General features: G+C 30.1%; 2 protein-coding genes across 4 annotated transcripts; both read left to right on the forward strand.

Moving 5' to 3' along the window:
- Nucleotides 1–502: 502 nt before the first annotated feature.
- LOC105432212 (uncharacterized) lies at nt 503–12,947 on the forward strand. Of its 3 annotated transcripts, none has more exons than XR_016141186.1 (29): nt 503–1,469; nt 2,404–2,460; nt 2,590–2,682; nt 2,820–2,860; nt 2,950–3,021; nt 3,109–3,222; nt 3,436–3,562; nt 3,742–3,866; nt 4,105–4,311; nt 4,466–4,564; nt 4,794–4,902; nt 5,047–5,234; nt 5,307–5,523; nt 5,908–5,996; nt 6,095–6,256; nt 6,392–6,553; nt 6,638–6,835; nt 7,174–7,318; nt 7,462–7,722; nt 7,908–8,041; nt 8,164–8,433; nt 8,685–8,900; nt 8,987–9,076; nt 9,262–9,643; nt 10,422–10,637; nt 10,908–11,080; nt 11,190–11,411; nt 11,548–11,674; nt 11,759–11,770. XR_016141186.1 is itself a non-coding variant. In XM_011646912.3 (29 exons), exons 1-28 carry the CDS (start codon nt 1,283–1,285, stop codon nt 11,903–11,905), a joined length of 4,503 nt encoding a protein of 1,500 aa, XP_011645214.2. In that variant the 5' UTR covers nt 506–1,282; the 3' UTR covers nt 11,906; nt 11,982–12,947. The 3 variants fall into 3 exon arrangements, 2 of the variants coding, with proteins under 2 accessions (XP_011645214.2, XP_011645213.2); XM_011646912.3 differs by lacking the exon at nt 11,548–11,674 and adding an exon at nt 11,982–12,947 and having other exon boundaries at nt 506–1,469; nt 11,759–11,906; XM_011646911.3 differs by lacking the exon at nt 11,548–11,674 and having other exon boundaries at nt 507–1,469; nt 11,759–11,911.
- A 339-nt stretch (nt 12,948–13,286) lies between these two features.
- Nucleotides 13,287–25,980, forward strand: LOC105432213 (dietary and metabolic glutamate transporter). Its single transcript, XM_011646914.3, has 11 exons — nt 13,287–13,673; nt 17,187–17,584; nt 21,602–21,789; nt 22,040–22,170; nt 22,256–22,361; nt 22,471–22,555; nt 22,669–22,889; nt 22,981–23,127; nt 23,256–23,388; nt 23,489–23,730; nt 23,934–25,980. Exons 2-11 carry the CDS (start codon nt 17,560–17,562, stop codon nt 24,150–24,152), a joined length of 1,497 nt encoding a protein of 498 aa, XP_011645216.2. The 5' UTR covers nt 13,287–13,673; nt 17,187–17,559; the 3' UTR covers nt 24,153–25,980.
- The last annotated feature ends 60 nt before the right edge of the window (nt 25,981–26,040 follow it).

Genomic DNA, 26,040 nt, shown 5'->3' on the forward strand with positions numbered 1-26,040 from the left:
AAGGTTAAGTCTTCGAAACGTTACTTTATGCTATTATGAGTCTTTTAAATGATAACTTAAATTATTTATTTAAATTAATTATTACTTTATTTTACTTACTTTACTTTATATTAGATGAAAATAGATTAGGCATAAATAAATTAATATTTATAACAGTTGAATCTGCAATGTAATAGAAATACAAGTAATGGATAAATTCTGTATAATTTTTTTATTCTGAGATAAATTGATGCAAACTTATAATTGCAATTAAACTTTATTTGCAAAAAATATATTAATTAAAAAATGAAGTAAATCCAATAGTGCACAACCCTTGACAAAGTGATGACCTCCATTATGTCATGCCATATTGTCAATATACAAAATAAATGGTCTATTTTAGATTTTTATAAATTCATTATGATACGATTTTAAAAATACATTGAAATATATAAATTTTTTTATTTTATAAAATTTTTTATAAATATTTACAATTATTAAAAATGATGAAGCATATAAATATTAAATAACTATTATTTAAAATTAATCCTAAATTAATTTTCAGGTGTTAAATTACTATTTGCTAATTAACAATAAGTAAAAAATACTTTGAACTATTATCAAATATTGATTAATATTTCTCTCGATAAATTTTTTGTCCGATCAGATTGAGATTAATGAATTATGAAGATTAATAATAATAGATAGATAATAATAATAATAGACGAAAGAATAAAAAATTAAACAGTTTGTATGCAGATAAAAATTTCTGAAACTTAATATTTCTCAAAAGCGATGATTATTTTTGAAGAAATATTTTTATTCTGTTTTATTCTTAATATTCGTAATTTATAGATCTCTGCTTAGAGATCGACGAAATAAAAAAATATCTTTGACAACAAAGCTTATATGAGGTTTAAAAGTGAATGACTTATTTTGTCAAATGTTAAATTCATTTCCCTCTTTCTAGAGAAAAAGAGAAAAAACATAAATGAGAGTAAATGAGAGTAAATGTGAAAGGAAGGATATGAAGAAGCGGTAGAGTCAAGGAAAGGGAAGGGATGGAGAGGGACAATGAAAGGGATAGCCGCGGGATAAGACGACGGGAGTATCGCGTTAAAATGGAGGATGATGACCTCCCCTACATCATGTAGAGCATCTGCTAAATAGATGACACGCTGGTTGCAATGGATCTAGTTGCCCTCAGTCTTGCGATGCAGGCGAATCAGGACTAGAATTCATACTTTCTCCGTTCTTTAGTGAAGTCCACTTTTCCATCCCTGGAAGGTAGAGAAACTTCACGATGAGGCGGCGGACCCTAGAGCTAATCACAAGACTTCTCGTGATTCAGTTACTGCTGCTTTTGCCGTATCTAGTAAACGCCAAAAAGAATCGGTTGAGGAAACAACGATCCAAACTAGAGCACGAGGTTCAGCAGCCTGACGAATATGATTATGATTATGACTATGATGGCTATGACGAAAAAAATGGTAAGTATCTCATTTAATGTAACAATATTAGATTATTTAATAAAGAAAAAAGAGGGACAGACTTTTAATTTAAGAATTTTAATTTTAAGTTTTATTTTTTATTTATTAATTTCTTTTTTATTTTTGAGAACAGGCAAATATATTATGTAATAAATCTAAGAATATTTTCTTCTTGATAATCATGATATCATTATATAAAAGAAAATATAATAAGCTTTAATTCCTGTTTATAAAAATCAAATTGCACACTAGTCATGTAATATTTATTATAGATTTTCTTATTCAAAAATAAAAAATTATTTCAATTTTAAATTAAAGTAAAATTGGTAAAGTTAAATTCTAAAGTAAGAATTAGAATTGTCTCAAATAAAAAAAAAATTTTTAAATAGAATTTTTTACTAATCAAGCTATTTTGTGATGATTTTGCATGATTTTTTATTATCTTGTTTAATAATCTGCAAATTTATTTTTCTTAATTATCATAGTAATTATCATAATAGCAATGTAAATTTATCTATAAATAAATAAGAATATATTTATAAATCTATAGAATTGTTTAAACAACAATTCTCTTAAGAAACACCGGAAGTCTTATACTAGACATTAATCTTGTTAAGACGCCATATAAAATAATTAATCTCTTGTTTTAATCAGAGTAATCTAATTAATACCATTTAGTTCAATTTATTAATTATGAATGCAATTTAATTATGAATACAATTCACAACTACATAGAGATAGTTTCTGGTTTAGCTTCTTCTTTTTTGCAGATATTAAAAATGCTATAATAACTATTTCGACTTTGCAAATTCGTATTAAATTTGTATAATTTCTCGTTATTACATTATTAATTAGACTTCTTTGACAGTAATAATTTTTAAGTCTTTTTAGATTTGTTGATAATGATTATTGATAATGACAATTATTTGTTTAGAAACCACGACGACATTGCCACCACCTGTGGCACCCACTAGTATTACACGACTTTCGGGTAAGCGGAAGTTTTATTTTAATATAAAAAATAATATAAAAAAAATTATTATAAATAAAATTAAATAAAATATTTTGATTAATTATAGCAGAATTATTATAATTAATAGCTTATAATTATTGAATGTAGAATGGCCCAAAAAACCAGGAGAAAGTTTCATGCGTAAATCAAAAACACTTACAGATTCACCAGCTATTGCAACAACTCGATTTTATGACCATGGTAAATAGAATTAGTTTGAAACATTCTTTTATAATAAAAAAATAAAACAAAAATGAAAGAGGTTAAATAAATGATTAGAATAAAGTATTTTTATTTTCTACCTTGAAATTTGAATTTTAATTTTATATATTCTACAGATTTAGGGATAACTACTTCTACTTCTAAACAAAATTATTTAGTAAGTATTATTTAGTATCCGATAATAAAAATAAATTATAGAAATCAAATTCTGTAAAATGTATAGCGATTGTTAATTCTTTTTTTCAGGTTTCACCTACCTCTGAAATATTATCGGGTGAGGGTAATGTATATAATTCTGTGACAGTACAAAGTCCATGGGTGAGTAATTGTAAAATTAATTATAATTAACAATTTTAAAAAAATTGTTCTATACAAATTTATGAAAGAATAATATTTACAAATAAGGGTGAATCTGGTCGACCTGGAGACATTGGTCGTCCCGGTACCGCGGGATATCCTGGACAGCCTGGTATTCCTGGGATCCCAGGACCACCTGGACCTCCAGGACCTGCACCAAATGTAAGAAATTTTCTTTAATAATTTTCATTTTTATATCATTCCTTTATGTTATTTTTTTATATTATATTATATTTATATTATGTAACAATGTTATTTATAGGTTTCTATTAAATAATTTAATTAATTTATATTAAATATGTTACATGCGTCATATGACATTTACATTGATATATAATAACTTATTAATGTATCTAAATATGTTGATAATAATAGATATCCCTATATTATCAACAATTGGCTTTGTCTCAAGCAAATCAAGATAAAGGACCAACCGGGAGTGATTTCCCGTGGCTTCCGATGCCAAGTTCGCCAGGTCCACCAGGTCCGCCAGGTCCCCCAGGTAGGCAATACGCTTTTAAGATTTAACATGTTTCTTAAATAGTTGTTGACCTTAAAAATGTTGTATAATTTAAAATATAATTTAAATGTTATATAAATGTTATTTAAAAATATTTTTGAATATATTATTTGTATTTTGAATTTAAATTAAACATTACATATTTGTACCAATTATTTTAGGTTTACCCGGTCCCACTGGTCCTCAAGGTTTTCATGGCGCACGTGGTGAAACTGGTGAGCCCGGTCCTGCAGGTCCCCCTGGCATGCCAGGTCCTAATGGTCCACCAGGATTACCCGGAAAAGATGTAAGATTATTTTTAATATATAATTTATATAATATAATATAATACTTAATATAATACTTAATATATAATACTTTTATATAAGTTTAATTTATTTCTTTAAAATAATTTTTTATATTTTCTTATATTAATTCAATTGCATCTGCAAAATATATATGTATCTTTATTTATATTATAATATATATATAATTATAAATTATGTATTATATTTAATTAAAATATTTTATTTTATTAATCATAGGGTGCCGGTGGAGAAGATGGCGAGATAGGTCCACCGGGCTTGCCTGGTCCTGTGGGACCACGTGGTCTTTCTGGAATGCCTGGGTTTCCAGGTATAAAAGGCCATCGTGGTTTCCCAGGTCTAGACGGTGCTAAAGGAGAACAAGGCGCTCCTGGTGAGAAAGGATTTATGGGCTCGCCTGGACCAATGGGACCAGTAGGACCAACGGTATGTAAATGTAATTAAGACATTTTAAATAAATTTATTATTTATTATTTAGAAATATGTTATATAATTATAAGAAAAAATTTTAATAGTAAAAATGTAAAAATCATATATAAAATATTTTTTTGTGTACAAATATCAATTATTATTGTTGCAGGGTCCAGCTGGGCCCCGAGGTGAAAGAGGTAGAGAAGGTCCGCCAGGCCCTCCTGGAACAAGAGGTCTCGATGGAGTTGCTGGACCGCCCGGGCAACCCGTAAATAACTAATTTTACTCAATTTACATACAATTTTATATGCATTTTGTATACATATAAATACATATATTGACTAAGCTATTTCACATATAAAGATATTTAAAAAATTATTCAATTCCTTCTAGATGTTCATATATCTAAATAATATTTATTTATCTAAATATGTATATTTAAATATAAGTATATTTATGTTTATTTTGTTTAATTATAATATCAATATTGCTTATAGGGTGGTATAGGTAAACCTGGTTTACCTGGTTTCCCAGGTAATCCTGGAATTAAGGGTGATCAAGGACCACAAGGATCGACAGGAAGTCAAGGTTTGCAAGGTCCGAGAGGTAAGTCATTTTAATTTTTATTTAAATAAAGACAAAACTTTTTAGTTATAAATATATTTTAATAAATATATTTTTTTATAACTACATATATTTACTTGATGTCATATTAATTTTCTCAATTTTAATTAATGTTTTATAATAAAGGTGAAAATGGCCGTCCAGGACAACCTGGTGAAACTGGTCCACAAGGGCCTCAAGGCAAAGATGGAATTCCTGGCGAAAAAGGAGCCACTGGAGCCATAGGATCCATTGGTTTACCTGGATTTCCGGGTATTCGGGGTCAACCAGGGATACCAGGCAGTCCTGGTGTTTCTGGCGCTAAAGGAGCACCTGTACGCATAATTAAACGAAAACTGTGAAAATTATGTCTTATGTCATATAAAATCTTGACGATCTTCTTTCAGGGCTTTCCTGGTGAAAGAGGTTTTAAAGGTGACGCTGGTGTCAAAGGAGATGCAGGAATGCCTGGTCCGCGTGGACTTCCAGGACCTCCTGGAAACGAAGGTAAAAGAGGTAAAAGAGGGATACGCGGCCAGGATGGTGCTGTGGGGCCTCCTGGAGAACGTGGTCCATCTGGAGCGCGGGGTCTTCCTGGTCAGGATGGTGCTGTCGGACCTAAAGGTTGCATACATATTAACATAAAATGTTATATATAAATTAAAAATAAAAATTTCGTATGTTTATTCAATAACAACTATTACAAATTTATTTTATATAAAAATTATATAAAAAATTATTTAAAATTATACAATGAAGAAAATTTATTCAATACAACAATACAAATTTCAATTATATAAATCATAAAAATATTAGAGGTAATTTATAGTATTTTATTCAGTATTTCATTTAATTAAAATTTTTTTTTTAGTTTTTGATGATCAAATTTTTTGCTTATTACAAAATTTAAAAAATATCGTTTATGTTATGAGGAAATTCTTGCTTCCTCAAAAAAATAATGTAAGAAAATAATGTAATAATTATAAAGAATCATAAATAAATTGTCAGGACAATCTGGTGATCGTGGTCCTATAGGACCTGTTGGATCAAAAGGCGCCACAGGAGATTCTGGATTACCTGGACCTCCAGGATTACAGGTTTATAATAATAGGTTTTATAATAATAGTATATACACATAGTATATACACATGTTTTGTGAAAAATATTATAATTAATATATAAATAAAAATTCTAGGGTGCACGTGGTCTAATGGGTAGACCTGGAGTCCCTGGGAAACCAGGTAACCCTGGAGAACGTGGAATTCAAGGTGCAGATGGCAAACCTGGAGAGCAGGGGCCTCCTGGACCGCAAGGTTTACCAGGATTATTAGGATCATCAGGAGAAAGAGGATATCCTGTAATTAAATATTAATTTTTGTAAACATGTTAGGTATAGCAAAATAAATATATTAGAAATTTGTTTGTGAAAATAATTTCGTATATTATACAAACGCAGTTTTTATTTTACTTTTTCAAATTTTTATTATATTAGGGAGAACGTGGGAAGGATGGTGAGCCTGGCAATCCAGGTCCGCCCGGTCCAAGGGGAGATGCTGGTAAAGAAGGACCTGCAGGAGCACAAGGTCCACCAGGTCCATCAGGCAATGATGGTGCGCGAGGTCCTGCAGGACCTGTTGGACCCAGAGGTTTTCAAGTATGTAAATAAATTATTTTTCATAATTTAGAATGAAACAATATACCTTATCGTGCGAATTAAATATATATTATTTATGTACAGGGTCTTCCAGGCGCCGACGGTAATCCGGGTATTCCAGGTAAAGATGGACAAGCAGGAGTACAAGGACGTCCTGGTCCACCGGGATTAGTTGGTAATAGAGGCGAGCGAGGTCTTCCGGGAGAACGAGGACTCATGGGATTACCTGGACCTATGGGATTTAAAGGAGAACTTGGGGCGCAAGGAGCTGATGGTCTCACTGTAGGTTGTTATTATCTATTTATGTTATTTATGTTATTTATTACGAGATGTATATGTAAAATGTATATGTAAAATGTATATGTAAAAAGTGTCTAAAATTAGAATAAACATAATTAAAAATCTTATTTTTAAATTGTATAAGATTTTATAAGAAATTTTTATTTTGAATCTTTAAAATAAATTTTTAAATAATAATCAGCTTTTAAATTTAAATTTAATTTACAATGGATTATTGATTCAATTTATTATTTTAAAATTTTTTTATGATATAAATTGTACGTATTATTGCAAGAGATAAGAACATTTTTATATATCTATTTAAGTATTATATTCTCTAGGGTTTACCAGGGCCTAAAGGAAATAGAGGAAATACTGGTTTACCAGGTTTGCCGGGGTTTCCTGGTGCGAAAGGATCAATTGGAGAATCTGGACAGAAAGGAGAAAGGGGTATGGTTGGACTAATGGGCCCTGAAGGTCCACCAGGTAACATTTTATATTTGTTTATATTTGTGTTAAATAAATAATAAAATTAATTTGCAAAATATAAACATCAATTTAATTTAATAATTTTTTAATAAAACTTATTTTTGTTAAAAATTTAATACTACTTTATTTGAATGCCCCAGGGCACATTGGAGAGCGTGGTCCACAAGGAGAAATTGGACCTCCTGGTCCTCCTGGAGAATCAGCGGAACGAGGCGATCCGGGTTCTCCAGGTCCTATTGGTGAAACTGGAGCTCCTGGTAATCCAGGAGAAAGAGGTCTTCCTGGATTGCAAGGTTCGCAGGGTTCTCCAGGTCCACAAGGATTAATCGGACTTCCTGGTGTGAAAGGCGATAGAGGATATCCGGGCTTAAAAGGAGAGCAAGGAAGTCCTGGACAGCCTGGTAACAAGTGGAGCTAAATTATTATAATTAATAATAATTGACATAATTATTTATATATGTCATATTTAAGAGATATATAATATAATATATAATATTACATGATATAAAATTATTTTGTATATATATATATATATATATATATATATATATATATATAAATACATATAAATCATATTAATTAATAGGTAATCGCGGCGAAATTGGACCACCTGGACCTATCGGACATACTGGTGCTAAAGGAATTAGAGGTGAACCTGGTGCACGTGGCGAACCTGGCTTAATGGGGCCACCTGGCATCAATGGACATGTTGGACCACCAGTAAGTTCTTAATATCTGCGAATTAAATTTTAATGTAAATAAAATATGTCGTGAAATGAATAGAATATTATAGACTAAAGAATGAATGAACATAATACATTAAGATTAAAAATATTATATAGGGATCACCAGGAAATATAGGACCATCTGGTGCTCCAGGATTGCCTGGTGTTAAAGGTGATCCAGGCGATACTGGACGTCCTGGAAATCCAGGTCCAATTGGTATTCCTGGCCCTCCTGGAATAGATGGATTTAAAGGCGAAAGTGGATCCCCAGGCCCTCAAGGGTTAACGGGTCCTCAAGGACCTCAAGGTCCACCCGGCGAAAGAGGGTTACCAGGTTTACCTGGTTCTATTGGTCCTACAGGAGAAAGAGGATTACGTGGAATTCCTGTAAGTAAAAATATGAAATTATATTTAAATAATGTATATGTAGTTATACTTTAATTTTGTATTAGTCTTTTATTTATTGTTATAAATTATCTTTATTATATATTTTTACTATACTTTTATTATATATTTTTATTATATACTTTTATTATATTTTACTTATAACTATTTTAGTATATGAACTATTTTAGTATACAACTTTTTCTAATATAAATAATTTAATACTATAATTTATCAAAATAATCCTATCGTAGGGTGAAATAGGGCAACCTGGAAAACCAGGAATAGAAGGCCCGCCCGGACCTCCTGGATTAAAAGGTTCTCCAGGTCCTCCTGGCCATATTGGAGAAGCAGGACCGGAAGGACCAGTTGGAAGGCCAGGACCACCGGGAATAGGAGGCCGACCAGGTGACAAGGGACCACCTGGAGCACCTGGTGTTATAGGGCCAACAGGCCCTCCTGGCCTACCAGTGCGTTATAATTTTTAATTTCTTTCTATGTAAATATAATAAAATAGTAATATTATATCAATATTAATCCATTTTGCTTTTAATAGGGGCCACCTGGAGCCACTGGACCTACTGGACCTACTGGAGAACGTGGTCCCAAAGGTGAAACAGGACCGCAAGGCATAGAAGGTCCGCAGGTAAAGCATATGACTTTGATAGTTGTAATCACTTTTTAATTAACTGAAAATAATTAGTAATAAAATTAAAAATATTCTATTTAATTAAATTAATTTTTAAGAAACAAAAAACTTTTTTAACAATAATTTAGATATAAATTTCGTATATATGTATATGATAATATTTAAATATATAATAATTTCAGGGATCTTCCGGAAAACCTGGCCTAGCAGGTCCTGAAGGCGCAAAAGGTGATCGCGGAGAAGAGGGACCGAAAGGAGCTAAAGGACATCGAGGATTTACTGGTTTGCAAGGATTGCCTGGATCTCCCGGTTTAGCAGGAGAACAGGGTCTACCTGGTTTGCCAGGATCTCCTGGTAAAAATGGAGAACCAGGTATTAGAGGTAGTCCTGGACGAGAAGGTAGTCCAGGACCTATCGGACCTGAAGGACATTCCGGACCAAGAGGTCCACCTGGAGAAAAAGGTCGTTATGGATTACCAGGTTTACCAGGACCTCCCGGACCACCTGGTCCTCCTGGAGAAGTTGGTTTTGATTACGATGCTGCATCTCTAGCAATACTTCTAGGTATGTTTTAATTAATTTATATATTTATAGATATAATTCATATAGATATATATAGATATATAGATTAATTTTCGAATATTATAAATGTTTAAAATATTGTGAGGGAATTCGGAAGTGCTCTTTTCCGGAGGGAGATCAGTCATGAGTGGCACCGAGATTCGTGACCCTCCGTGCCGGCAGGCGATGCGAAACTCGATGATCGGGAACGGTGTTGATCGGCAGCTAGTGATCGCCTGAAGTCGGATAGATTACGGCGGCGTTAACGGCCGCGAAGATACTCGGCTTTGACGGCCGATGCAATGGCGTTGACAACCGCGGTAACTCGGCGTTGACGACCGCGAGTGTTCGACGTTGACTGCCGGGAGCGGAGTACGACCGGATGACCAGTCGATCTTGCTAGTCTTATCGATTATATGAGCGTTGGCACGGAGCTGGCCCCGAAGCTCCAAAAAGGTGTTGCCATATCACATAGCCCATGGCTATCGAGAGGCGACTGAGGTTGATAATGGTGACCGTGATCGGCCTTACATGTAGTTGCGGTGAAAGCTAAACGCGAGAAAGTGTATATAATTCGCGCCTTCGTGGAGAGGCCACACGGTCGTGTACATGAGTGGCCGCCACAATATTATTTAAATCATCAAAATATCACTCAAATAGTCTTTTAGATTTCTTTAGATTTTCTTATATTATTTAAATTTTTTGATGTATAATAAATAATCAAACCTAAAAAAAATTTCGTAGATTTGGAAATATTATAACTAAAAATTATCTATTACAGGAAGAGGTCAAACTAAGGGACCAGATCCACTTGGTGATGAACCACCAAGAATATTTAATAAAGATATTACTGAAAAGGAACGAAGAGAATTGCTTTTAAAAGCATATGAAAATCTAAAATTGTCATTCCAAAAATTAGTAAAACCAGATGGTGAAAAGAATTCTCCGGCGAAAACCTGTCGAGATCTATTTGTCGCCTATCCGAAAAAATTATCTGGTAAATTTTAATAGTTACAATTTGTATATACTGTATTGTATTACTGTATCGTCTGTTTTAATTTTTCAAAATTTGAATTTTGTTTTATTAAAATCAAATATGTAAAATTAAAAAAATATTACACATATAATATCTCTAAATAATGAAATTTTATTTAAGAAAAATTGAAGCTAATAAAAATCTTTAATAAAAAAATAATTATAAGAAATGATATTAATATATTTTGAGTTTTTGAACATTTAAATTAATATAAATTTATGCATAATTTAGGCAAATATTGGATTGATCCAAATGAAGGAGACATCCGAGATGCAATCTTAGTATATTGTGATGCTGAAAAACGTGCAACTTGCATTTTACCGAATCCATCGCGTTCGCCAGAAATTACTCACATCACTGATCAACAAGAGACATGGCTGAGTGAGATAGATGGTGGCATGAAGGTTACATTATTCTACATACTTCTTTTAATTTCGATTTTTATTTGTTGCAAAAATATAAGACGCATTTCTAGATAAATGTTTATAAAATATATTTAATTGTTGCATTCAGATTACGTACAAGGCGGACAGTAATCAGATCAGTTTCTTGCAATTGCTCTCAAAACATGCAATTCAAAACATCACGTATCATTGCAAAAATAGTGTGGCTTACTTTGATTATGAGAGAAAAACATATAGGAAGGGCTTGAAGCTTTTGTCTTGGAATGACGTTGAATTGACACCACGAGGCAACCAGCGTCTTAAATATGAGATGATAATGGATCAATGCAGAGTAAGTCAATTTTTGTGTGCTATCATTTTAATCAATTTTTCGCTCTTATAAATAATTATATATATTTATTAATTATTTATTGACTAAATTTGGCTTAAAGTGTATATTAAAATATATATAGTAATAAAATATATAGATATTTGTTTGAATTCAAAGAAACTAAATATGTGTAAGAAACAAATGTAAAGTTGAAGAAAATAGAGAAGAAAGTAGAAAAGAAAGGGAGTGGAAGAAGAATGAGGAGGGAAAACACATATAAAAATGTAATCTCTTATAAATTGATTTATATGTTTTTTTCTTGTATATTGTAATTGATTCATATATTTATTTCATATATTGATTTGTAGTTTTATCAAAACCACTGGGGTAAAACTGTTATCTCATATGAAACGGACAAACCCGTAAGACTTCCTATCTTAGATGTGGCTTTGCGAGATATCGGAAAATCCGAACAGAGTTTTTCCGTTGAAATCGGTGCAGCTTGTTACGACTAACGTAAAGTACGATATTCTTATTTATGAACATCATTATCTTCTATTGTGTAATCTTAAGAAAAACAATATGTTTTAGGAGGATGACTTTATGTTAATTTCACTTAAAGTGGCAATTACTTAATCTAATTCGTATTGTATATACTTATTTTTTACTCAAATTTTTTACATTGTAGACTTAGCTTATTATTATTAAATACGCACAATACTAAAATTTTATTATGTATAATAATAGATTAATTTTGTTTGTGTCATTGTTATTTGTACCTATCCAAGAATAATAAAATTATATATAATTCAATATTTTATTTTAGCCTTTTGCGTGTGCGTGCGTGCGTGCGTGCGTGCGTGCGTGCGTGCGTGCGTGCGTGCGTGCGTGCGTGCGTGCGTGTGTGTGTGTGTGTGTGTGTGTGTGTGTTTTTGTCAAAGTGTGTTTTACAGTGTACAATTATTTTTACAAATTTATAATGGTACTTTTTTCTTTACTGTATTAATAATACAATAAAGAAAAAAATAATAAATTAATAATGAAACATAATTCGCACATATGTTGTCTTTAACTAAAGTATAAAGTTCTCTACAGTTAAATTTTTATCATCTTTACCTTTATTTAAAATATATAAATATACTCTTGTTTAGTCTCATTGGAGAAAAGATAAAAAAAATTGCGGAAAAAACGTATTTATTTTATCTAAAAGTGTTAAGAAATATGTTAAGAAATATTTTATGTGTGCAAACTGTATTATCTACTGAATAAGTTCTGTTTGACATGGATTCCGACGCATGTATAGCTAATACTGACGCATGCGTGAATGGAACTTTCCTTACAAGGAAACATGCCGACCAATGCTGTATCAAAACAATTTGGAGCCCAGAAGAATAAAACTTTTACGATGAATATTTATTTAATAATAATTATTTAAAAATTTCATGTTTCAAATTGAAATTTTCTCTCTTTTTAATTGAAACAACATTGAAATTGAAATTTCTTCTCTTAAAATATATTTCTTATAAAATAAATTATTACATTTATTTATTAAGATATATTTATTTTTATAATATTTTAGTATATCATTAAACTACTTAAAAAAATTATCATTTTAATAGAGAATTTACATTTAACTCGGTACTTTTCTATATTTATCTTAAATATTAACTATTATGATTGTCACAAATATTAAATATTATAACTACAGTAATTGTTACATAAATTATTTATATTAATGTAATTTTTAAAAATACATTACATATTATACTTATATATTACATTATAACTCTTTGTAATATAATAAAGGACTTATATAATATAAAGCAAATAAATGTGGTCCAACGATGTTGACCCCGCCTCGCGTCATTCGCGTCGCTGATCCGACTTGGCGAAAGGGAGTCCGGGAGTCACGGCTGGGCACCATATTCCGATCAATTCAGTCGTGCTCGAACCGTTAGTATCATTCGTCGCGTCGTCCATCACGCATTTGAGGAACGCATTTGAGACCATCCCATAACGACAGAAACGTGAATCCACGGGAGCTCAGGTGTCGACGTTACCGTCAAGATTATTCACTTGCGATTAAGCCCGATTTCCAGACACGGAAATCACGCGAATTACACGTGGCAGTGTTTTCCGATTTGATCGTGCATTCTATCGCGCCGCCGTGCTTCCTGTTCTATCGATTTTCACAAAGCCGTTTTCGCGCGCAATCCTTCCTACGAGCAACAGACACGGGATGAAAGAAGAAACCGGTTGAAATTGAGGGTCTAGAAGATCGAGGTTGGTTTAACTATTCGAGTCGCCACGGAAATAAAAGTCTTTTATATTCGATCATTGTTACTTATCATTTAATCATTGACGAAAGAATTGTGAACATTTCAGAGCGATAATTGCTGTTACAAAGCAATATATGTTTGAAAAAAATTGTTTGATAGTGTTTGAAAGAAATTTTGCTATTGAAGCTAATTAATTTTAATAAAGATTTTTAGCGTAATATAATGATATTATGTAAAATTTTTATATATAACTCTAATAAATATTTAACATGATTTATTTATAATGCACATTTATTAACAATTTAACACTGAAATCACATAAATCACAAGTGATATTTTATGACTATAATTAAATAACAACAATAAAATTGCGACAAAATTACAACATCATGTTTATAAAAAAAGAATAGTGAGGTAACTTGCAACTAAAAAAAAAAAACGATAAGTTTCCTTGATATAGCTTTTATAATAAATCAAATTCTCATTTGACGATATGATATATGTTTTACTGCAATATTGACAAGTTTCTAGTTTTTCACATTCATAAATCACAATGTATATGGTTCTATACTAAAATAAAATTAGAAAGGTAACTTTGCCAAATGCTACGAACGCATGTCATAGAAAAGGTGTGACTTATCAATCTATTTTGTCAGACCATCCGTAAATACTACAACGAAAATGCGCATCAAACATGTAAATTTATCTTACATATAACTATATCTGTTGTCGTATCCATTCTCGTGACGTAACGAAGGACAAGCCACTGTACGATATGATTTATCAGATATGATTTTTTAATGTGAATTATAAATGATAAATTTTACGATTACTAAACCAAATTAAAAAAAAAAAAAAAAATAAAGATTGAAAAACGAAAGTTATTATTTCAAACAAAAGTGTCGAATAATTTCGAACAATGATTGTTGATATATCTGTAATTAAATTGATTGCGTTATACAAGTGCGTTATACAAATTATTAATATACAGTGTCGTAAATACTAATCGATTATCTAAAAAAAAATCAGTAAACGCATTTTTTTAAAAAATATTGACAGATAAATAGTATTAAATTTGTATTTATAAAGTAATTGTAAATTATTTGTATCTATAAAATAAGAATCTAAATGACTGATTTAAATGCAATTTTTACGTTTTTTTCGTAATTTAATTGATAATTATTATCATATAAACAAAACATATGATCTATACATTATCTATGTTCATTATCTATGTTTATATCTATGAAATATTTTCTTGCAATTGTATACCTGTATTGTGTAAATTACAGAGATCACAAATAATTTTCTTTGAGAGGCGCAATAAACAGGCGCTTATATAGTTCACTTTAAAACATCAAACTCTGACGAAAGTTCGAAAATTATTGCGAATTCTGCAATTGTGAAGTTATCTGGTATCGGTAGCTTCTCTTACCTGATTGAATAATCCGCTTTTGATTGAAAGTATCCCGCAATATAGACAGCTGTGTGAACGAATGTTGTAACGTGTCATCGAATCAGCGAATTGTGATTAATTTTATCAACCGTCCGTGGATACGTAATCGAGATGATTCACACATTTGCAAATCGCAATAATATTTTGAATGCAAAATCTGTATCCTGGAAATCTGTGTCCTATTAAAACAATTTGGAACTAGTACTCTCTTATTGAAAGACGAGACACTGGAAATTAGTGCAAAATATTCGATAAAAAATTTATTACGTTTATTACAATTTCCAAGGAAGAAATGCAAATCTAATTTTTGCAATTTAAATCTTCTTTTCTCTAGAATTTATTAAATTAGAATTTAATTAATTTTTATTTTCTGCAGTGTTAATTTTAGTTCAGACGGATGTCAAAAAATTATTGACAAAAGAAGAGAATTAAAATTATTAAATGATAATAAATGATTACAGCAATAAATAATTAATGATTGTAAATAATAATTGCTTTTATAATCATTAAAATTTACAAAATATAATATTGTTTTGTCAGTAGTTATGTAATAATTAGTCACTCAATGGTATGTCTTATAATTGCTCACTTGATTGTAATTGAAGATGAGGGTTCATATTCCCATGTGACATTGCAACGCTACGTAGATAATTTGCTTGGTTTTATATTTTTCTTATCTCGTGCTCGATACAACGATTAAAAATGCAAATAAAAGATTAAAAATGGGACAGAAATGTCGAGCAAGCACAGTGTCAATGAGGAGAAAGCTCTGGACAAACATCTTGAAAAAAATCTCATTCATAATATAAAGTTCAATGGTCAATGAACGCTAAAATGTGTCAAACTTATCGCATTCTTCTTATATTATTTATGTCAATATCGCACAACTTTGTCACTACACATCTTTATAGCCTTTTTTGTTACCTTAGTTTCTTCAAAATATTTTCTAAATCTTTTACAATTGGACAAATTACAATAAAACTTTTTTTTTAATTAGCAAGTTTAAAAAAATTTAATTGGTTTTTAACTTTGAATATTTAAAATAATTTTTGATATTCATTTATATATTTCTTTACAATAAAGAGAATGTGATAATGGATTTAAATATTCGTTAATTCTAATTAACATATCTTTTTAAAATTTCTGAACTTATGTCTAATTAAATATGTATTCATTAGCTCACAAGTTGCAGTTTTTTAAAATATACAATTGATGCTCATGGTCATGATCATGCGCATGTTATAACGTTACGCAAGCAATGTTTCAGTAATTTTAATATTGTAATGCATCAAAGCGGAATAAGCGCAATAGACATCAATGCGAATAAGTTATGGAAAACATTCTATGAAAAATTTATATCTAAGATTGAAAGTATAAAACCGAAAATATTAAGTGATAAAATAAAAATTCATTATTAATAGTTTAAAATTAGAAAACATATTAGGAATCAATTAAAATAGAAAATTAGATAGTTATATTAGCTTTAAATTATTTAATTTATATCCCATTTTTCTCTTTTATATCAAATATCAATTCACTTTATTAATTTTGTAACTTTGATTCTCGTAGATCAATTTATTTGTCTTGATTGGAGCACTAAAGATGTTTTATGTAACTGGAGAGCCCATAAATTCATCTGTTTTCTATGTCAAAAAATTCTTCAATAAATGATTTAATAATAAATTTATTTTCTATATAATTCTAGAATGAACAAAATTATTTAAAATAAAGAAGAAAATAAAATTTATTGAACACAAACAAGAATGTACAGATCAAAAATAAATTTTCGGAAAAGAAATTCTTCTCGTCAAACAATGAGAATATAGTCTTTATTTGAGAAATTAATCACTTAAAACTTATACAGAATTATTTAGGTTTCTCAGCTCTCTCGCGTTTACTTTAGCTTGGAATTTATATTGTCATTCCGTGTAACACGTGGCCACGCGACACAATATTGCGCAAGTCCGTAACGACTTCGATATGACGTGACGGCGATTTAAATATAGAAATCGCGGGGTATACGTGCCGCGAGCGTAATAGCGGATGCCGCGTATTTTTCAGGCATCCTCGTGATCGCATCCCGGAGGACGCACCGTGTCAAGCGCGTCGACACACACATACACACACACACGTCCAAGCACGTAGGTGGCAAAAGAAGAGCGTCGTCCGTCGACTTTGGAACACGCGGGACGGCATGACGCAACACGACCGGCCCGACCGTCGGCGAATCGATTGAACACCGAAAAGCGGGAAGGGAAACCTCAGTCGCGAAGTCGACCGTCGATCGATGAGAATCCACATCTGACGGCGAAAGGACCGAACGTGACAGCGAAGGGAAAAGCGCTCTTCCTTTTCATCGGCACGTCGCGTGCGCAGCGTCTCGTTCTTCTCACGCTGATAACGTAGTTGCGACGTACGTTCGTGGCAAGCGAAAATGGCCCTCTTCCGGAAGTTCAACGGTGAGTACTGGTCACTTGATGATTGTTAGTTGTGCGATTATAATTCTACAATTCGATCTGTTTTACAGTTTACTTGTTTTATCGCAGTCTCTGGTTTTATCGATTATTATTTCTATTCTATTTTATTCCGTATAAATATATATAAATATATATAAATATATATAAATATATATAAATCTATTATTTTTATTATTAGATATAGAGTTTTTTTTTTAAACAGATTGCAATATTTTAATATTTATCAATGATAATCTTATAGTTATTTGTTATAAATACAAATCTCTCTCTTTCTCTCTCTCTCTCTCTCTGTCTCTCTCACACTCTAATTAATAAAATTGTAATACTACTTTTGTAATTCTTATGCGTTTAAAAAGGCAAGCATATTTAATATTTATAACATTCGGAATATATATTTAAATTATACCAGTTTTAATTTTTTATTTATAAATGCGATAGGTCAGTGTTCAATATATATTGATTTTATATATGTTGGCTAGTATTCCTTGGACTTTAGTAAACAAATTCCGAAGTTTCATATATCCTTTGTACAGTTAAATATAGAATATGAATAACGAGATAAACGTATAAGCAACGTGATTGATGATCAAAATTGCAATTGTACATAGATAAAAAAAATTAAGCGTGATTAATATGTTTTTCAACGTTCGTTTTGTATTTGTATTCATATATTCTATTCATTCTTTTGTAGTAAATCAATTTTTAATCTTTTAGCAAAAATATTGTTTTGGAGATAAAAGAAGAAAAAAAATTTATCTTTCCCTCGACATTTTTATTTTTCGGGGAAAAAGTGGGAGGAGATTCTCCATGAAATTCTTTTCGTAAATGTCATATATTTAGACTTGATGTAGATCTGCATAATTCTGCCTGTTACAAAACTTTCTAGATGATAAGCATCATTGGAAATGATAAGCATTATATAATCATCTGTGTGTGCGCATACAAAAATCTCAGGGAATGATAGCCGATATCAGACATAACACGACTCCGCGACGTGTCATTTCAATTCGAACGGAAATTCAAATTAGCAAACATCGCGCGTCGCATTATGCGACGTACTCGTTGCGTGCAATACATCGGTATTTTTCCGACAGAACTTTATCCAAGCATTTCCATTCGAGCACTTCCAATTCATACAAACTTGTAACTCGAGCCGCTATTTTGCGCCGTTCACTTTGCAGAAATAGACCTACGGAATAGGCAGGTTACTCGTCCACGGTCATCCAACGCTGGCACATTTTCTGTTCTTAAAAAAAAGAAATATATATAATACGAACTAATAATATTTATAGTGTGCCCGATTTATCGGAGTCGATCGATACGTACGGAGTGCTCTAGAAATACCGATCTGTATCTACCGGCAGTACTCTTTTTTTTTTTTTTTTTTTTTTTGAGGAATTTTCAATCTCAGATTATTCAGAATTTGAAGAGAGTTGATTTTTTTTATTTAGAAATAATTTTAATAAAAAGTCATTATTTATTACAATTTTTTTTTTTCTATTAAGATTTGTATCTTTTGACAATTAAGTCTTGAAATAAAATTGTTTTATTTCTACTTCCAACAATAATTTTATGATAAAATACTATTTTTTGTCTTCTCCATTTTTCAACATTATATATTTATTTTGTCAATATAATATTTCATTTACTTTTATTTTGAAATATTCATCTGAAGTTATAAGAGAAAGAGTTTTTAGCTTTCTATATGGAACTCTAGAAATTGAGTTCAACAGACTCGTTGTTAGTAATAAAATGATTGTAGCATTAGATCCTGGCCACTGACTGTATATTTGCAGCTGTACGAACAGCTTGTTAATGAGGTGAATGACTTGCTGCGTACAAAATTACTGAGAATATCGTATCATAAATGCGATCTCGTTGTCCTTAATTTAAATTTCGAATATTTTTTTATAAAATTTATATGTATATATATATATATATATATATATATATATATATATATATATATATACATATATAATATAAAATAATATAATATTTCTATTAAGTCTCTTTTTTCTCTGTCAAAAGATGTATGTATCAAAATATTATCATGATTTGCATATAATTTATCGACGCATAATTATCGTATATGATAAAAAGACGTTTTCATTATGCAATCGAGGAATGGTAATTTGAAATATTACTTGTTTCGTCATTTTGCATAATATATCTTTGCTTCTTTTATAAATACAATTCAATCATAGCTTGCGATTATATTTGCTTATATTAACATTGCTTTGTAGTAGTAAATAATACAGTGTCGCGTTATTTTTGCCGCTCATTAAATGCCTATCGTTCTCTGACCTTTGAACACACGCGCAGTTGCGCTCAAACCAATAATACGGAAATCGTATAACCCGAATATTAACCTGAATAGAAACAATTAAAATGACTATAAATATCAATGAAAGTCAGATATTGCGTTGAATTAATCATTGATTGTACACATAATCCCTTAAAGAATCGACCACAAATAAATAAAATTTCTAGAAAAATAATATTTGTTTCAATTGAAACAAAGATTATATGACAATATCTTATCATCTAATTTTATTTACTATTGAAACCAAATATATCATTATATCAACTTACTTGTAGGAATAAAATTGTATTAATTATTATTATTCTAATAATAAAAAAGAACTTAAATTCAGTGATAATTAACAAAATAGTATTTCAGTGAGTGTTAATAAAAGTTTCATCAATCTGCTAAATTTTTTACATGTTGGTAATAAGTTACGATTTTGAATTTTTTTTATAAGAGAAGAATTGACTTTAAATTAAAAAAATATATTTCTTATATCGAAACATTCGAAGATTATCAAATGTATTGATCTTTCAATAACAATCATTAATCTAAAAATGAAAATATCGTGCGATATGGAAAAGATGAAAAAAATGTCTGTATACTGAGCAGAGTATTATTGATTTGATTCCTACTCATCGTGCTAAGTAATTATCAGCAATTCAATGCTACGTCCAATCGACACGAAAGAGAAGTAAAATTCGATCACGTAGACACGTACATAGTTACATACCGTGACCTTCTACAGTTTATAATGTGCATCAATACTTTTCCTTGAACGAGATTTTCTTGAAATGGTTGTCTGTCAGGGTTGTCTGTGAGTGACAGATTATACTAACTTAGCACATTATAATAACAATAATTTTGTAGTTTTTTTAAATATATATCATCAACAATATGTATTGATGAGATACGATAAATTAATGCTATTATATTAAATATAACAAATAAAAAAAAATACTAAAGTAATAATAATAAAATTATTAATATATTTATTAAAAATGACAGGATCTTATATGGAAGTTACTACTTCAGAAAATATTTTTTTATTCTTATCTTATATTAAAAGTTTTTATAACTGTGATATCGTAAGATAATAGCTGCACTATTTTTGTTGAACATCTTGTATTTAATATCCGAATATAAGATGTTTACTGCTGAAGACATATCCTACACATTCTTGATTTAAGCTTATTAAGTATTATGTACCAATTCAAAGGTCAGATTCTCGACTCTGCGTTATAGAGGAATAAGTAGAAACGCCTTGCGTTATATCATGTTCATTCTCGTGTATTTTTTCGATGTGAAATATATATAACGAGCGTTTTAACAAAAAAAGTTAATATTAATCTCATAATAAATATTACAAGAGATTTACTAGAGATTTTCTAGATTTACTAGAGATTTACAATAGTAATAGTAATAATAAGAATAATGCAGTAATAACTTATAACTCGAGTAACAAGTGTCAGACTCTTATAAACTAGATTTAAACAATATGTAATATTGCAATGACAATATACTTTATTATTAATAATAAAATTATTGAAAAAGAATTATTTATTAAATAACTATTACAAATTGTAAAAAATTGTTATTATACTACTAAGAAATATATTAGCACATTTTTGATAAATAGATACAATTATTTCGATTGACTCTTTATAGTAATATATTCATGTGTGTTACAGAGAAGATTCCTCGAAGAGGAATCCTGGGGGCGATGATGTTCCTGGCTTGCATGTTTTCATACGTCATTCGTACCAATTTATCCATATCCATTGTCGCCATGGTAAACACTACAAGGAAAGATGGTGGTGTCGGGCCAGCGTGTTCTATCAACGATATAAAAAGCAATAAGACCATCGAGCTCAAAGATGTAAGTCTGCGCGTTTGCAAAATTTGTACAGTTGAATGTATTGCCAATTTAATGTAACTATATATTAATAAGATTAATAAAATTAACACTGCTAATACTATTAACAAAATTTGCAAATATAAAACATAATATAACTATTGCGAATATTGTCAATAAACAATGAAATAAAATTATGAAATATAGTTATTTTATTATAAAAAAATGCATGCATATTTCTTAAAATTATAAATATACTTTTATCATATTTCAGTTTGGGGAGCGTTTTGAATGGAATCAACATATCCAAGGATTGTTACTATCAGGATACTTTTATGGTGTTTTGCCAGCTAGCGTACCAGCTGGACTTTTAGCTGAAAAATACGGAGGCTCTAAAGTAGTGGCGTAAGTATAATTGAAGAATAAATAAATTATTATTAATCAGCTATTTATAATTATTATATGTTTACTTTTTAACTTTATGGCATAGATTCGCTACGTTAATACCCGCAGTATTAAATCTTCTGATGCCTTGGGCTGCTAGTGTTCATTACGGTTTCGTTTTTGCACTTCGTTTTGTAATGGGATTTTTCGGAGTAAGTGCTAATATTATATTTTATATGTAAAATTATTATGTTTAATAAAATCATGTAAATTTTTAAGTGTATAAAATCTTTAGTAAGAGCAGCGTATATTAATTTTTAGGGTGCCGTTTATCCCGCTCTTCATGCGATGATTGCTAGATGGGTACCTCCTGGTGAAAAGGGCATGTTTGTATGGACCATGCAAGGTACAATTCTTTTATTTATCACTTTATTTTTTTAATAAAGAGGTTTTTTTAAGGATATATAATAAAGAGGTTTTTTAAGGTACATTCATATGTATTGTTTTGCTTTATTCAAGGTGGTCCATTCGGAACTGTGGTAACATTTGCTTTATGTGGCGCTGTTATTAGTGCCTATGGATGGAAAGCTGCATTTTATGTTACAAGCGGGCTCATGTTAGTTTTCTATGCTTTATGGGTTTTTTTAATATACGATACACCGGATTTACATCCTAATATTACAGAAAAGGAGAAAATCTACATAAAAGAAAAAATAGGTACTTCTGTCTCAAAACAAAAGGTATGAAATATATTCTTAAATAAACTACGAAATAATAAAGAATAATAAATAAGAAATTATTATAAAATAAATATTGACATTCTTTATATAGGTCCAATTACCGGTAAAGTCAGTCGCTACATCTTTACCGTTCCTAGTATTATTATGGGCTCATTTTGCAAACATGTGGGGTATATATTTCATCGCTACAAACGGGCCTAAATATACATTGGAAGTTCTTGGTTTCAACATGAAATCGGTAAACTATCCTTAGACATACCTAATATATATCTATCTCCTTAGGACAAATTTTATTTCACAAAGAATGTTTCGTTCGTTATTTTTATCTTGTCGTAACTAGAGACATTCCGAATGTTTTATGTATAGGGTGGCGCAATAACTGGGTTACCTTACATAGCTAGACTAGGCGCTGGAGTGTTATTTGCAGCAGCGGGTGATTACGTGCGTAGGAAGAACTTTTTATCTTTAGGCTGGATAAGGAAAATATTTATGCTTTTCTGTAAGTAATTTGAAATAATTGCATCTCTTTAGTTTCGTAATTAAGGATATTAAAAAAAATGTATATGTTTTTAATCGCTAACTCATGCAACTGTTAATAGCTCACATGGGACCTGCAGTTTGTCTTCTAGTAATGACATACGTCGGTTGTGATGCCACAGCTGCGATAATAATGTTAATACTAGCGCTGGCCTTCAATGGTGCCGCGTGTCAAACTAGTTTACAGAATCATCAAGACTTGGCACCGAATTATGCCGGCTCCTTATATGGAATTATGAACACATTTGGCAGTTTCCCCGGATTCATCATTCCACCCATTATTGGCGCATTAACTAATGAAAGAGTATGTTATATTTTTTTACATTAAAAATATATACAGATTTTCTAATCATTGAAAATATAAATTCTCCGAGAAAAAAGTGTGTATATAAAGAAATTTATATATTTTTTATAATTTTATTTTTATTATATATAATAATAATATAAGTAGGTACTTTTTATTTTAATTAATTGTTATTTTATCTTCTATATGATCTTGTATTACAGAACGGCATTGAGGAATGGCGTATAATGTTCTGGATATCGGCCATTGTGTTTACGTCAGCAACGATTCTCTTTTGGTTATTTGGATCTGCCGAAATTCAACCGTGGAATGATACAACTCACACAAAAGTACCCACTGATAACGATGAAGAAAAACGGATAAACGAAACGGTGACCAAAGATGGAATTGATACAGAAACTGAAGAAAATGAACGTCTTTAGTGATTTAGACAATAAAATAAAAGTGAATAAATTGTGTATCCATATCTGTACAAAAATTAATTAGTTTACTGTCAAAAAGATAGAGCATTTGAAATTGCTCCAAATTCTGTTCTTTTTCAGAAATTATACTTTATACATCATTACAGATTAATATTTGTACAGCTTTCAATTATTAATGGATACAAAGATAATTTAAATTATACATACTGAAAACTTGAAACGGGAGAATTAAAATGATACAGAATATTCGATATAGAATATTCAATTATAATGTATTTAGAATATTTGTGCTCCAGTTATAGATACACATTGCTAGAATATCACGACATACCTTTTGCTTTAATCCGATTTATCTCTCTAGATGCAGAGTTATTTTTCCACGTCCCTTTTTTACTATTACTATATAAGACTGTGGTATGTTTCGGGAGTTAAAAATCTACATTTTATACATTTTTCATAATTTTCACGTGTTTCATTGTCTCGAATGTTTAAGTATTCATATATCTGATATTACGCTTTTGTCATTCATTACATTTGAAAATGTCATGTCATTAAATACCAATGAAGGAGCTATTCAGACGTGGTATTCAAACAATGTAGTGTATCGAAATGTAAGAATACTCTGTAGTGCATTTTTTTATTTCGTGCCAAAGTACATGTATGTTGCTCTCATTAAACGCTCGACGAAAACGTCGATGTATCTAATACTAGATTGAGGAAACCTTGGCTGTCTTTGGGCCAATAAATGGTTACTCGATATTATAAATATGTTATGCTAGGTACATTAAATCGTTTTATATATATCTATATATATATATATATTTCTTGTTATACGCAATAAACTCTTTTCTTTGCGAGGCAATTTTGTAACTGTGATAAATATTGGTAGTAATTCACGCACAATAGTTTAATGATTTACATGGCTTCGATTCTATGAAATAGGTCATTTATCATTTCAAAGAGCATCTTAAGCAAACACGAGATCTCATTTTATGCAATAATTATTTGAATTAGTTGCGTATAATGAGAAATCTTTATGTATTTTTCTCGTAATTTATGAGCGTTCAAATGTGTATAAGAATGTAATTATAACGATAAAAGTAACTTATTTTTTAATTTTATTTAAGAGATGCATCATATAAGAGAAGACAATTGATACTAATAATTAAACTGATTGATAAAATATCAAGATTGAAATGCTTGCATCCAGAAGAGAAAAAAAGACATTGCGCTCGTAAGTAGGCAGGAAAAAGGCATTACATAGATTACAGAAAATATTATTTGTACAATAGTACGTTAGAAATACGCTCACATATAAGAAAATGAGAGATAATAAATGTATTGTTCCTATGTTTGAAAAAGACGATTATTGTTTACGTCGAATTTTCGACGCATGAGAATGTTTACTATGCTGTCAATATTAACGTTAATATTATTCCACAAGGAATTAAAATCTGTGTGAAGTAAATATTTAGCAATAAATTTGTTGCACGCGTCAATTGTAAAAAAAAAAATAGCAAACGAAAAGTACAACTCGCTAATTTAAAGTGAATAAATTATAGTGTGTACGCCAATATTATTGATTGTTAAACTATATACAAATGTCTATATTTTATTTATACAGTACAGTTTTGACATAACTTCTTAAATCATTGTACTTTTTATATTTTCGTCGTATATTTTTATAATTAAGTCATGACAGCATTTGTGAATTTTAATACGAAGCATAGTGGATTTGCACATATAGAAATATGTGTAAAAGGAATAATTAAATATATTTTATCCAACTTCATTGTATAATAATAAAAAACTCATGTATTTACAAGTAGTTAAATTTATTATGTTTATATCAAATTAATTAAAAAGCAAGTATTTTTGTTTTCTGTCT

This window comes from Pogonomyrmex barbatus, unplaced genomic scaffold (assembly GCF_055798465.1).
Source record: "Pogonomyrmex barbatus isolate J1 unplaced genomic scaffold, ASM5579846v1 scaffold8, whole genome shotgun sequence".
Classification (NCBI taxonomy): domain Eukaryota; kingdom Metazoa; phylum Arthropoda; class Insecta; order Hymenoptera; family Formicidae; genus Pogonomyrmex; species Pogonomyrmex barbatus.

Bases quoted from the DNA above. Each gene is read 5' to 3' on its own strand.
- LOC105432212 (XM_011646912.3), top strand. From the start codon at position 1,283: ATGAGGCGGCGGACCCTAGAGCTAATCACAAGACTTCTCGTGATTCAG. The intron at 4,312-4,465 runs GTATGTAAATGT...TTATTGTTGCAG, and splicing joins TGGGACCAGTAGGACCAACG to GGTCCAGCTGGGCCCCGAGG. The intron at 11,412-11,758 runs GTAAGTCAATTT...ATTGATTTGTAG, and splicing joins TGATAATGGATCAATGCAGA to TTTTATCAAAACCACTGGGG.
- LOC105432213 (XM_011646914.3), top strand. From the start codon at position 17,560: ATGGCCCTCTTCCGGAAGTTCAACG. The intron at 17,585-21,601 runs GTGAGTACTGGT...TGTGTGTTACAG, and splicing joins CCTCTTCCGGAAGTTCAACG to AGAAGATTCCTCGAAGAGGA. The intron at 21,790-22,039 runs GTAAGTCTGCGC...ATCATATTTCAG, and splicing joins AGACCATCGAGCTCAAAGAT to TTTGGGGAGCGTTTTGAATG.